Source organism: Calidris pugnax, unplaced genomic scaffold (assembly GCF_001431845.1).
Source record: "Calidris pugnax isolate Ruff unplaced genomic scaffold, ASM143184v1 scaffold138, whole genome shotgun sequence".
Taxonomy (NCBI): domain Eukaryota; kingdom Metazoa; phylum Chordata; class Aves; order Charadriiformes; family Scolopacidae; genus Calidris; species Calidris pugnax.
Window position 1 is genome coordinate 1,882,394 of NW_015090858.1, and position 14,792 is coordinate 1,897,185.

The 14,792-nt window shown below is 38.5% G+C and overlaps 1 protein-coding gene across 2 annotated transcripts in view; it reads right to left on the minus strand.

Annotated features, from left to right (window-relative positions):
• Positions 1-14,792, minus strand: part of PI4KA (phosphatidylinositol 4-kinase, catalytic, alpha) — a 59,626-nt gene that overhangs the window by 37,869 nt on the left and 6,965 nt on the right. Inside the window, exons 8-19 of one of the 2 annotated variants that reach the window (XM_014944005.1) lie at positions 12,509-12,657; positions 12,162-12,227; positions 11,034-11,130; positions 9,680-9,871; positions 9,150-9,250; positions 8,314-8,443; positions 7,131-7,260; positions 6,363-6,458; positions 5,449-5,632; positions 4,596-4,699; positions 4,173-4,341; positions 1,761-1,811 (exon numbers count right to left, since the gene is read on the minus strand). In XM_014944005.1, coding sequence (XP_014799491.1) covers positions 1,761-1,811; positions 4,173-4,341; positions 4,596-4,699; positions 5,449-5,632; positions 6,363-6,458; positions 7,131-7,260; positions 8,314-8,443; positions 9,150-9,250; positions 9,680-9,871; positions 11,034-11,130; positions 12,162-12,227; positions 12,509-12,657 — 1,469 coding nt within the window. Of the gene's footprint in view, positions 1-1,760; positions 1,812-4,172; positions 4,342-4,595; positions 4,700-5,448; positions 5,633-6,362; positions 6,459-7,130; positions 7,264-8,313; positions 8,444-9,149; positions 9,251-9,679; positions 9,872-11,033; positions 11,131-12,161; positions 12,228-12,508; positions 12,658-14,792 lie in introns of both variants that reach the window. The other variant, XM_014944004.1, reaches the window with a different exon arrangement.

The following is a 14,792-nucleotide window of genomic DNA, read 5'->3' on the forward strand; positions in this document are numbered from 1 at the left end:
AGGTTCACAACAAATCATTAACGTTCATAGACACATTTTATTGTTTCATCTGTATTTAAAAACACAAGCATATTCAAAAGATTAAATATGCCGGCCCCGGATTTAATTAGTTTATCAATGATTAAATGAGATCTGAAAGGTTTTGGGACCTAAGTAAAAGAAATTATTCAGGGGAAAGAGTTCAAGCAGAAAAGCAAATCAGGTACTACTCAAAACTCATGATGTTCATACATTGTGCAAGAAAGTCAAATATTTGCTTCAACAACCATAATGTAACCATTAACTCTTGCTTCAGATTCTGGCACTCTCTGACTCCATTTAAAGGTCACATTGGTTATGAAAAATGCAGTTATCACCAGCTATTCAGAACAAATATATCATCTATAAAAATTTGAACTAGAAAAGTACTTCCATAACTTTTACACTAAGTCTCTAACAAGCACAAATCTTCTCTCAATATACAAGGTATGATCTTGCTTTCACTCTAATCAGTGCTGGCATTACTGAAAGATACTACCCACTAGAACATATCTCTCATGATGTTCATGCAAAAACCCAGCACCTATTGAGTAATAGCCATTCAAGCCATTTATAAACACAACTGTGTAAAGCTATAGGATCTGGCCCTTGTGATCGCTGGTGAATTCCAGAGGAGATTATGTTGGAAATTGCTGGAAGAGACAGTGGGAGGAAACGAACAGTTCTTTGATCTTTAACCGGTGCTAATTTTAGGCTCTTCTCTTTGAAAAGCTTCAGTAAAGAGTTTTGTGAGGGCAGAGTATGAAATGAGTGGGTTTTTTTCTGCTTATTAATAAATGTGCAGCATGAGCAAGTTGCAAGCAGGCATGCCTATTGCAAGTATGTAATACATTTTCCCCTTCTGTCCCACTACCCGTACAGGAGAAGTTCCATAGAAGAATTCAACTTCAGAAGGGGCAAAAGTGACATGATGGTTTTTTGTTGTCCAGTAAGTTTAAGTTTGTCTGTGGACCTTTAACGTATTTCTTGTAGATGCTGTGGCAACTAGTCCTACTGGCTTAGAAACCCAGCTCGGACATATCAAATTTTCTGTTGGAGATCTAGAATGGTTACACACCCATTTTTGACTGACTTAGTGTCCTGGTTTAGTTATACTTTATTAAAGTTGAAAAAGTTGTCATCCGAGACCAAAACCAAATATACAAAATAAATGAGTCTGGAATGGACCTTAGTGTCCTTGCACATTTCATAAAATGCTTTCAGCATGACAGCCAATTCTAGTTTCAGAAGACACAAGACACTTCCTCCCCTTCCTCCCTCCTTTCTCAATGTGGGGTTTTTTTTGGGTTTTTTTGTGTTTTTTATTTTTAAGAAGCAGGATTCACTGTGCTGCCAAACTAAGATTTATTTCTATTAACATTAATTTTTCACTTTTCTCCTCAGGCCACACATACATGCTGTTTATTATACTGCACACCAAACGCTATTCAAAGAAATATTCCCTGTAGTATTATTTAGTTCATGAATCTCTTGAATTTATGACTAGCCACAATCTAACTCTCAATCATAAAATATTAATTAAGAGATACGTGATCCTTAAACAAATATTTTTCCCCTCGCATAGGGCAAGAAATATTATTTTACAATATTTTTGTTTTTCTCTTGGATGCTTACTTTTGCACTTCTTGTTATTCAAACCATGTGACCATGAAATAACACCTACATTTGACATATGTGAGAAAAAAAATGATTCTGTTTGCAACAACCCATTGGATACTCACCACAGCAATAACAGGAATAAGCACACCCAGATTCCCTGCGCTACTGGAGGCCTGGAAAAGAAAAAGGAAGTTATCAAAACATCTAGCAGGTATTTTAGAAATGCTTTTGTAGATGATGTATTTCAAGCAGCAAACATTCCAACTGTCTATGCAAATGACAGCATACATTGCCCATTGCAGCTCTGTGCCTTGCAAATAGATGTGCAGGAGTTGGCCAAGAGAGCACCCAAGAAATCCAAAGGACTGGGACACCCAGGAGTCTTTCAACAAAGCTTTTCAGGTGGCATCATAGACTGGGATGTCCCTCACAGAAAGAATGTTTTCCCCTTTCAGCACAGGGTCTTCTGTATTTGCAAGTCAGATATTTTGCCTTGAGCTAAAGGGGGAAAATAATTCATTGATAACACGTCTATTCTGACATCCAACAACTGCAAGAGAGCCCAGATACAGCGACCACTGGTTCCACAGGGAAGACGTAAGGCAGACACGTTACGGGGTACAGCTTGATAATATATGATAATATATGGCACAGAGGATGAAGAATACGCAATGACTTCCATGCCTGGGCATACTCATGGGATATTCATGTAAACAATCAGCAACAGGGGGAGAAAACAAAAGTATTTTTCTTCTCCTCACAGAAGACACTTTTGCATGGTTGAAAGATCTAGTTTAAATCAGAACAAATAAGCCACAGAAGCATTCTAATGGTTAATGAGCAAATTTAAGTCCATGAAAAGGTATGCATAGAAGCAGAGGATACAGGGAAACTATCTGACAACTACCAAAGAAAAAACTCGCTTTTGTTTGGGAGCACAGCACATGGAGTGTTTTACCTATTTAACTCTTCTTGAAAATTAAGTAACCCAGTGTTCAGAATACCTTTCATAACTTTTAGTTTACACTGAATAAAGTGTTCTAGTGAAAACCACCATCAGTATCTTCATAATAAAGAAACACTGCCTCCTAGCTCAAATCCATGTTAAATCAATCACATATTTTTCCATCTGCAGGCAATTTTAAGTCACTGGAGGAGTTTGTCTCCTATAGCGACTCCCGAATTGAAAAAGTGGAAAAATGTCCCTGAAAGGAGGAGGGTGGAAACTAATTTAGAAGTGTCATTTTAGAGCAACATTTACTATGTTTTTCACCATTTCAGCTTGCTAATCTGTGGTTAAAAGAATCTATGAAACCCACAGAAAGAAATTTTCCGTCATAAACTTCATGTAAAGCAAATTCTAGACGTCCTAGTTCCCTTTTAAGAGAAGGGCTGGCATCCCTAAAAAAGCAAACAGATTCATTTCAGAGGGATTTACCAAGAGTTCACCCATCCCATAAAAGGATAAAGAAAGAACTTGGTACTATTAAAACATAGCAGGCAGAGGAGCAGGACATTAAAGAGAAAAAAACCCACATTGTTCCACTCACTACTAGGAAAATGTGCCTATTTCAAAAGCAAGTGTTACCTATCTGCCCTATACAGCAGGGAACAGCTGTCAAACCATATCTCCAAGAAAATCTGAATTTTCCACTATGAACTTATTTTAATTATTAAAACACACGACTGTATTTTTCTATATAAAATCACTATCAAACACTGTGAGTTTTTACAAGTTATCCTAAGGCAATGCATGAATGCCAAGAGGTTACAGCATTTGAACACTAGGGAGGAACATAACCAGACTAATGCTCTCATTTTTTATGAACAGAAAGCAACTACATTTTGCTTTTCAAACAATAACGTACTTCACAAGAGCAAAAGTCAAGGTTAGCAGCTTGTTCATGATTATGTTTTAGAGCAAATTATCAGAGATTTTTATTAAACCTGTAATTTTCACGTCACTGCACTGTTTCCATTATAAGCCTACACAAATAGGCCTGCATCAACTGGGATCTTAGGAAAAAAAATAAATTGAGATGTACCTAGCAATTCAGGATTAATTGGGATGACATAAACAGGCTACTTCAAGCTGGAGGTTGGACTAGATGATTTCCTGAGGTCCCTTCCAACCTGAGTTTTCCTTTGACACTGCTAAAATTAGAAGTAGAATTCTGTCACATCTAAAAACACTTTAAGAATTAGTAAGAGGCATTAAGTAGGCAGTGTTCCTCTTTGCACCTCTGCCTCTAGCACTCCAGTTTATTCATTCTCATACAAAAATCAGGCTCAGCTGAATATACCATTGCTTTACATCAGATACTATACACAAATTAGCTGGGTGTTTGAAAGGCATTACAGACTGCACTCATATTCCACGACCATAAAACATTCTTAGGTTTAACAAAGGGTGGTATTTTTCTGTGTGTGTAAAAGTGTGGTTTTGCTTAAAAAACATACAGAAGAGTGCATTTAGTAGTGCTATCTATATAAATGCACAGCTGCATACAATTAAAAACCAGTAAATATCTGACCTTCAGTGCTGGTCCTTTTTCACTTGCTCTCTCACTAGCTCTCTTTCCTTCTAGCCCAAGCTGAACAAATAGTTCCAGCAAGTTCATCAGTAGTTCATCCACAAGGTGTTCTCCTTGAATGTTCGCAGCGATGTTAGCTAGGGCATTAATGACTGCTAAAGAACAGTGTCTGAGAAGAAAGAACAGTTATGAACAAGCAATTCCTCAAAATTTTATGTTTTCAGTGCTTTCTTCATAATGCTGAGAGATCGGGGTCCATATTAGGACCAGTATTTATAACCTCATTATATAACTTATAGCATGAAAAAAGTGAAAACCTCTGATGTAGCATGAAGGATATTTGGTATAGTGTTCATACATTTAAGGGACTAAGTGTTAAGACATCTAAGTGTCTAAGCGGCTAAAACCACGACAAAGTGTTACCTGTATCCATGATCCTTATAGTCTTTTGTGGCAGAGTAAACAACTGAGCTTGCTTTAACGCTGATTTGCTGAAACAGATTCCACACCTCCTGGTAAATATATTGCTGTAAAAAAACAAAACAAAACAAAACAAAACAAAACAAAACAAAACAAAACAAAACAAAACAAATCACTAAGTAGAGCTTATAGAATACAATCTCTCTAGAGAACAACCCTGTAAAATACACTGAGTATTACAAAGTTTTTCAGACAGGTATCTAGTCATAGCCTGAGCAACAATTTTATCTCCCATAAAACACAGCGGAAGTGCTCTCATAAGTGTTTGTAATTGCTCAAATTTTACAAAATTTATTAAGTTCTTTAACTCCACCTTCCTGATGGAAAACTTCTTTCCAGGCTTCTGAGTTCCGGCAATTAATTGTTCACTCAGAGGCAAAAATTACATTTGGAAAAGGTAAGTCAGTCAATCCTTATATGAATGAAGAAGGCAATCTATACTTTTAAATGTATGGACCTACAAGATGTTGAAAATTAATTACTGATATGAAAAAAGATATCGTGCACCTATTTGGGACATAGGCCAAGTGTTCATAAACTTCTTAACTTCTGAAAACATTGATTTTGGTGGGATTTTATAGTTTGTTTTATTTCTATGAGGACTAATCTTCTTTACAGGGACAGCTTTTGTTTTCTGATAACAGAGACACATGCGGATTGTACAAGCACATACCTGTGGTGAAAAAAAGAAAAACCTTAAAAAACCTTCTGCAAATGCATTTTCTAAACCACAGTTCTCTTTAACTAAAGGAAAGAGATCATGAACTGTCACTCTCTTGGCCCGTTCTTTCCTTACGTTTCCAGTGATGACCAAGCAGCCCAGCTGATCAATGATAAGTACATCAAGATGAGAAGGCGGCTGGCAAAACTTCTGCTGTAAGATCTGTAGGATGGGTTCCATCATTTTTGGGGTGTCCCTCAGTGCCACTGCAATGTGCCCTAGAGCACGAATTGTGTGGTCAGGAATCAAATGAGCTTCCCTGTTACAAAAAACAAAACAAACATACAAGCAGAAAACCCCCAAAACCTACATGTAACACTTCAACAATTACCAAGACCTCCAAGCACAGTTACATGTCACGTAAGAAACAGTTCATATACTAAATTTAAACATCACTAACAACTTTAATATTGCCACTCTATCTACCCATCTACTCCCAACATTAACATCAGAGATACACTTGCAGAAGTTGGTTTTAAAAATAAAAAACAGAAAAGCCCCACAAACACACTATTCAAGGAACCCACACTAACCCATGAACAAACTACAGTGCAAAGAGGTAAAAGAGATCTGCAAAAAATTAAGACATGAGACAGACCAGCTACTATAGGATTTCCCCTTGGAGGTTTCTTGGTTGGAGAATCTCTTAGAAGTGAAGCAAGTTAAATGCCGCAAATGACAAGCTGTGTCTAGCCATAAAAGATAGCTGAAGCCTGAAGGATACAGCAGAGAGAGTATCACTCAATCCAGGACTTAAAAATGGCTAACACTCACCGAATATTTGCTGATTCAATCAGATAAAAATGAATCCATACCCTTCGGCATGAAAACAAGGGCTCAGCTCTACAAAGATTTGCATGGGAAGATCTCGACCCTGTATATGAGCCTACTAACCCCAGAGACAATTGCAAATTAACATTGCCCATGCTTAGAATAAGCTTCAGGTTCACTGAGTGAAGGAAAAATTGGTTTGATGACTAACAACTTACTTATCACTCTCTTGAGAGATGTACAGACGGTTAGATAAACTGGCAAGAAAGGCCTCAACAATCACTGAATCTATAGTCAAGCCAGCCTTCAAGCACCTGAAATAACAAGGAACAGAAAACTTGCTAGAACAGACAGAGGAGGGGGGGGAAAAAAGGCATGACAAATATTTCAGTTTTTAGTAATGTAAATACACACCAGATATAAAGGAAAAATGTTTATACTGAAGTATAAGAACTGATTGCCTGGGAACACTGCAGATGTATTTTTTAAAAAGTGAACTGAGTCTCTACTGCTGTTTTTTCCATCAACAATAAAGATGGGGATATGCAATTAAGGTAAATTCAGAATGCACTGCTTTAAAAACTTCATTCCCTTGTCTCTAGTCACCAACTATTTGTCTTCTCTCCAGCTCTCTGTAGCTGTCTAAAAGGGAAGAATAATCACTACACTGCCCACATTTGAGCACGTAACAATCCTCCTGTCACGTGAGACTCACTCAACACAATAATCTAAGTAGAAAACAAAAGCCCCACTGAATATCAAAACGGTGACTAGCATGAATTATGTTTGTCAGAAACAAAACAATGAAACTGAATTGTTATTTTACAACTAGCACATAAACAGAAGCAAGAGATGTTTGAAGAAAAATGAAGTCACGATCAAAAAAGGCAAAAAACCTTTACAGCAGCACAGAGCAGCACCTTCTAAACGGCCACACCACTTTTCTGCTAGGGAAATGTATTCCATGGTGCAAGTCTCTCGCTTACCTGCAGATGTTGTCTATGGCAATGTCACGCAGCTGCTCATACATAGATGGTTGACTTTTCTTGCCAGGCATCACATTTAGAGTAGACTCTGAATGCTCGTTGGTTACACTAATCTTGATGTCATTACCACCTACTAACAACACAGAGTTCAGAAATCGACACCATCTGAAAGAGCTTTTTTCCCCCAAGATGCACTCTCCACATAGGCAGAGAAATATCCGGTGAGTGCAAAACAGCCTCCTTACAGCTCGGACAGTTGAGCTGAAGAACTTTAGAAGCACATGTGCTGTCACTAGCTATGCAAGATATTACTGCATTTACTTATTCCTAAACGTAGTCACCTTTTGTTCTCATTTTACCTGTTCTTCTTTAGCATTATGATACTTCTTTTGCATTAGCAAGTTATTTAAATTTAGCATTTTCTTTTTGGAAATCTTAATTTGATATTCTAATTTAAAAAAAAACAAAAAAAACACACAAAAAAACCTGCTAAATGCCACCAAGATGGTCATGGGGCTGGAGCACAGGACCTGCATGGAGAGTCTGAGGAACATGACCTTGTTCAGCCTGGAGAAGAGGCAGCTTTGGATTGACATAATGGCTGCCTTTCAAAGTATGAAGTAGGTTACTGAGAAGACAGAAGCAGGCTTCACAGGCGGATGAGATAGAGCAGCCTTAACTTGAAACAAGGAAGGGTCCATCTGGATACGTGATTAATTTTTTTCCCAACTACGAGACTAATGATGCACTGGCTCAGGTTGTAGGATCTCTGTCCTTGCAGGTTTCTGAAGGCCCTAAGCAAACTGCTCTGAATTGAGTACAGGAGGTTAACACACATAATGCAGCCTTCATTCTTGCAGTATCACACTACAGTTGTTAGTGATCTCATTGGGGACAAAGGTGGCTGGTTTCAGCAGAAGAGGCACAGCAATATTGCTGCTAGGATAAAATGTAATTCTATATACCACTTGCCCTTAGATCCTAACAGAATTTGATTTGCAACCATTCATCCTCTTCACCTCCAAAGAAAAAAAATATATTAAAAAAAAAAAAAATCACAAATGCATCTCCATTTCCCCCTACAACTGTATTACCACAAAATATCCCAAAGCATCAAAAAGCCATACAAGTTGGGAAACAATCATTAGCATATCCTTTGGAATATGGCCATTTTTTCCTTTACCTGTGTGATACTGGCTATGATACTTGTAAAGTTTCACAAGGACTGGGGACGGTATCACAAGAAAGTCTCTCAAGGACGGATTGACAGAATGAACCACAACAGGGAACCTCTCACACAAACGACCCAGCCCCTAAAAAAATAATTAAAAAAAGGAACATAGCCAACTGTAAGCTTGCAACTTCAGCTCAATACAAAAAAAAACCCAAATGAACACGAACCATACATAGTTCTGCAAGATTCAGTTTTTAGCAGAACATTTAGACATTTCAAGTCTCAAATTCTTTTAGGTTATCCTAGAGTGCTGCATGCAAGTCAAGCCCTGCTGTTTTCTTCCTGGGTGGTTTCATAGGAATTACATAAAATGACCTGCACTCTCTAAAAATAAAGTTACTGGACAAGTTCCAACATTCAGAGAATCTTGATTATTTACTATGTGGTGGAAAACACCACATTTGTAAGACTATGAGTTAGTGCCCAATAAGATGACATAAAAATTAGAATAACCAAGCATTAGTCTTTCTTACAGCTCAGTGATCTGCCAGTACCAGTATTTTCACTGTTTACATAATGGACTAAGAAGCTAAATATTTCAGAAATTAAATACTGGTTAAAAATCTTCATGAACATTATTCTTCAAGTCGTTGAGCTAAGAAAATTTTGAAAGCACTACTCTACTGCAGTTCTGGTTTCCACACCAGAACTCTAAAATGCAAACGTAGAAGACATTGATGTAAAGTAATACAAACAGCAGACAAAAAGTGTTCTTCTAGCAATCTGTGAAACTCCTCAAACTCTTGCTCACTGATATAGTAACGTCAAATATTGTAACAACAGACCTGCAAACAGCAAATCAGCAGTGGCAAGTGAGCAATGATGACTTTGCTTGAGGTTTTTGACTGCAGCTTCTCCGATAACTTGATGCACAGGTTTTCTGCACCTTAACCAAAAAATTAAACAGAAAAAATTATGTTTATCAGATTTGCTATTAGGCCACACACAACTCAATGCTTACTGGACTTCAGAGTCCAACATTTAAGACACTACGAGCAATAACTAAAAACATAAAACCAACTAGAAGATAAACAGCTGCACGCAGTCAGCAATTATACCACCTCTTGTAGATAAGCCAATAGGATGCTTCTGTTTCCATTTCTATGAGATGTCTAACTATGTAGCCAACTAATATGATAATTTTGATGAAAGTTTTACTCTTCTGTTCCAATAGCAAAGAGTATTCCATTGACATTTATTTCTCTGAGCATTATCTATTCTCAAAGAATTTACAAGTTGTTCTATAAGTTGGGAGAAGAAAAAAAAAAAAAAAAAAAAGAGACAGACATTCCATAGAGAGAAGAGCGTTCTTCACCTTGCTCATCTTTCACAGCCCACACCATGAGATCCACACAGGCAGCATTAGCCTGACAACGCAGTTTTAAAGGACTCAGTTCATTGTGCAGTCGATCCACATCATGAAGGATTTTCTGAAGTTCTGATTGACTGCTGTTGAATTGCTCTAACACAAAATCATGGATTTCCTTCACAAATGAGTTGGGAAGGTCTAAAGAAATAAAAGGAAACAGTATACTAGAGTGATGGGAATCAGCGTATCAGAATGACAGCATACATAAAATTCATTGCTATGTTACAAATTTAATAAAGCTTATCCCCTACCTGTAAGGTAAATTTCATAGCAAAGTCCACCAGTATGCAGACAACTGAAATGCATCTAAAAATCCTTTTATTGGTGCTCAAAATATTTTTTTTTCTATTTCCATAGCACCTTTATCATATGGAAACGTTCCAAAATACAAATTTTACAGCATACATGGAGTTCCAGGAAATAATAGAATAGTTTGGGTTGGAAGTGACCTTAAAGATCATCTTGTTTTCTGCCCCTCTGGGCAGGGACACCTCCCACCAGACCGGGTTGCTCAAAGACCCATCCAGCCTGGCCCTGAACACCTCTAGGGATAAGGCAGCTACAGCTTCTCTGGGCAACCTGGACCAGGGCCTCACCACCCTCACAGCAAAGAATTTCTTCCTAAGATATAAATCTCCCCTTTCCGTTTAAAACTGTTCCCCCTCGTCCCATCGCTCCACTCCCTGATCAAGAATCCCTCCCCATCTTTCCTGTAGCCCCCTTTAGGGACTGGAAGGGGCTCTAAGGTCTCCCCGGAGCCTTCACTTCTCCAGACTGAACACCCCCAGCTCTCTCAGCCTGTCCTCCCAGCAGAGGGGCTCCAGCCCTCGCAGCATCTCCATGGCCTCCTCTGGACCCACTCCAACAGCTCCATGTCCTTCTGATGTTGGTGGCCCCAGAGCTGGAGGCAGCACTAGAAGTGCGGTGGGGTGTGGGTGCGTGTCTCCCCAGAGCAGAGGAGAGTGTCAGATTTCCCCCCCTCACCCTGCTTGCCACGCTGCTGGGGATAAGCCCAGGATGCTGGCGGCTGTCTGGGCTGCCAGTGCACGTGGCCAGCTCGTGGTCAGCTTTTCCCCACCCAGCATCCCCAGGTCCTTCTCGGCAGGGCTGCTCTCCTTCCCTTCATCCCCAGCCTGTGCTGGCACTGGGGGTTGTCCTGACCCAGGTGCCATATGGGCCCATTTCTCAAGCTTGTCAAGATCCCACCTGGATGGATGTTCAAGCACTCAACCCAATGCAACAATGCTTTTGATCCCAAACATAATGAAGGATAAATTAAAAAAAAAAGCAAATATTATACCTTTCATATAGTATAACGTGTCTCTCAGCATTTTAAATTGAGCAAGGTAAAGAGGGTCACTGAAAGTTTTATAATAGAGCTCTGTATTAGCACCCATCTGAAAGAGAAAAGAAGCAACCTGCTAGATTAAAAATTAAGTAGTTTCTATTGTATGGATAAACAAATCTTCTTATTCCAGTCACATAATTGTTCTCCTCCATAATATAAACAAGCATTTAAAACGGGTAGCAGAAGTAAGCTCACAGCTTTCCTCCTCTACTTCTATCAAAGTACAGCCATTCAGTCCATAAGTAAGGTTCAGTCACTCTTTCAATTTGAAGAGCAAACATATGTTCTAACAGTGTTGTTTAAAAAAAAAAAAAAAAGGACAAGGCAGGATTCAAACTTAGCATTTTCTTGATATAGCAAAAAGAGAAAGTGAAGCTGCCTCCACTTAGGCCGACATTTCAAATATGGCACTACTGGAAGGAAAGCTGGAGAGGAGAGCAACATCATCTTCCCAAACAACTGAACACATACTCATTTCAATAGAGCTTTATGCCCCCGAGGAGATGAGGCTGTCAGAAGTGCACCCAGGGAAGGGGAGAACAAGGACTCAGAGACCTATGGAAACAAACGTGCCACCTCTGAAAGTAGAGGCCTACAAACTGTAACACTATTCAACTTGTAGAAATGACACTTAAGAGAGCAGCTGTGATTTCCAAGCCAGAAAAAGAAAATAACCAACACATTTTATCTACATGAAAGAGATGTTACTGTAATACACAATAAAGACCTTAGTCTACAATAAACCAGTTTTGGGCAACCAATGCTGTTTAGTAGGATAATACAGCTAAAGTAAGAAAATGGTTCATTTTTAAAGATAATACTATTTCCTTCTGTGTTAGAGAAAAACATTCCCTCTTTATCCCCCTGTTTTACACAGTCCAAGGCTAGATTTAAACTACTGAATGAACAGTCCAAACAGGAAATTAGTATCATTTTGCAAAGAGAAGGCATACCTTACACAGGTAAAAGACTAATTTTCCAAGTAGTAATTATTAAGACAAAAAATGAGGTATTCAAGTCATTAGAAATGGCCTGAACGGCTCCAGTCATAGAAATTAAAAAATGAATTTTAAAACATACCTCTGCAACTTCAGCTACAACTACATCTAAGGTCTTTAGCAGAGAATCCCCAACAATCTGTTTTACCTATGGAGAAAATAAAAAATAAATGTTTCCTGTTGATGACTCTAGATAGGATGACAACACAATTTTGCCCATGCACAGAAAATTCTTCAGGTTCATATGAGAGCTTTTTATTAATACTACTGAAGTATTAATATGGTAAATGTCATAAAAATAACATCACACAATGCTTGAGACACAAACATTGTCTGTTTATTTGCAATTCTAAAAGCTTAAACTGTATCTATTTCTAGCACGAATAGAATGCAGTCTCACTCCAGTCTTCATAAGAACCCACCACATACCATGTTCAACAGCTGACGGAGCATTTCCAGTGGGATGTTAAACTCTTTATTGTTAATGCCATTGAAGAGAGGAGAAACTGAAAAGCTGGAGCTGATTGTAGAGAAGTAATAATCAGGATCCAGTGCACTCCCATCAGGAAGATATGAACCTGATCAGAAATAAAAGTTTGGGGAGAGTGAGACTATGTAAACCTTGTTTAATGGTAATGTTTAGTTAGTACTAAAGAATTACTTCCAACACAGGGTAGAGTCTTTAACTTGCGAGCTATCAAGAGGCGCATTTCAGCTAATCTACTGGTAAATCAAGACAGGAAACTGTGTTAAAAAATACATTTGTTCATTAGAAGTTTACAACCACAATGTAAGAATTAATTTCAATGACTTGTGCTCATGTCAGAGATACTGCTGACAAAAGACTTTCCATGCTACTGATGTACATTTACCTGAAAATTATTTGTAAATGCTATTTTGTTCAAAAGCATAGAGGTGCAAAGAACAGGTTAAGTCAAAACTATCTTGCAAGGTTTTCCCCTGTATTAGATGAAATGAACACATGGCACTGCTTTCATCTTAGAAGAGGCACCAATTCACTACTGCAATTTGAAGGCAAAGAGAAATCAAATTACTTTTCAGATTCAAAAACTTGCTAAGCATACTGCTTTTGGCACCATTTCCACTTTAGAAATTACACCTCCACCTTTTTAAGGTACTCGGCTGCCTGTGCTAAAGTAATGTTCCTGTGACTAGTAGGCTTTCAAGCAACACTCTTTATTGACAATGACCAAAAAAAATGTTTTCAGTCCATTTTTCTAAACTGTTAACCTTGGCCAGAATAGAAACAAGGTCATTACTCATCTTTTTCAGCAAATAAGACTATCACAAACTATATTATTGGAAATAATACAAGGGCTGCCTGCATCTGAAATACCTGGTGGAAACTAGTATTGAAAATAAAATCCTGATTAGAATAATCCTAACTCTGCTAGAAACACAACTGAAATTATTCCGTATTGGATATTAGGAAAAATTTCTTCATGGAAAGGGTTATCCAGCATTGGAATAGGCTGCCCAGGGAAGTGGTTGAGGCACCATCCCTGGAGGTGTTCAAAAGACAGGTTGACATGGTCCTCAGGAATATGGTTTAGTGGTGTGGTTTTTTGGTTTTGTGGTGTGGGGTTTTTTTTGGGTTTTGGTGTTGTTGTTTGTTTTTTTTTTAATCAGAGTTAGGTTGATGGTTGGACTAGATGACCTTTAAGGTCCCTTCCAACCTAGACGATTCTATGATTCTATTCCAAATTTTTTGCAAAGTTATCCACTATCCACCTATAGTTTTAATGAAGACCATAAAATTGAAGAAGTATAGGTTAGTTAACAGGGTAGACAGACAACAAATAGCTCTCCTACTTGGCAATTTAAGAATGACATTTGAATTTATTATTTGTAGTGACAGGACAAGGGGTAATGGTTTTAAATTGGAAGAGGGGAGATTTAGATTAGATACCAGAAATTCTTTACTGTGAGGGTGGTGAGGCACTAGAACAGGTTGCCCAGGGAAGCTGTGGAAGCCCCATCCCTGGAGGGGTTCAAGGCCAGGCTGGATGGGGCTTTGAGCAACCTGGTCTAGTGGGAGATGTCCCTGCCCAGGGCAAGGTGTGGCACTATGGGGGCTTTAAGGTCCCTTCCAACCCAAACCATTCTAGGATTCTATGATCACCCTGCAATCCATGATGTGACTGAGGCATACAGATGCCTCTACAAATAGTAACGTGACGGAAAAAGAAAGTGATTTGGAACAAATTAAAGCTAGGGCTTGAGAGAGAAGAATGACCCAGAAACAGAGAATGCCCAAGCTGTTAAAAACTTCAAAAGGCCAGACAAAACCCGAGATACCGAAACACCTCAGATGCAGAGCTAGTCCTTCATTCATGAAAGACTTTACTTTTAAGCCCTGCTTCGACATGGAACTTACAGCTACAGTTTTACCGCAACTCAGTGGTTAAGAGTTCATGAAAATTTTTCACATTTCTGCCTCTTATGATACAGTAACTAATACACATTAGTGAGCACTCAATTTCAGTGTCTCCTTTATTATTTCTCACATCAACAAATTACTAGGTGTTATGCAATGACCCATATCACGTTTACTTCAAACGGAGCAGTGCTTCTAGATTTATACAGTGTGCCAACAAAAGTCTCAAAATTCCAGACCCTAGTCCAACAACATAGTTGTCTAGTGAAGCACAATATTAATGCTTGTTTCTCAAAGTTACTCAGCCTAATCCCC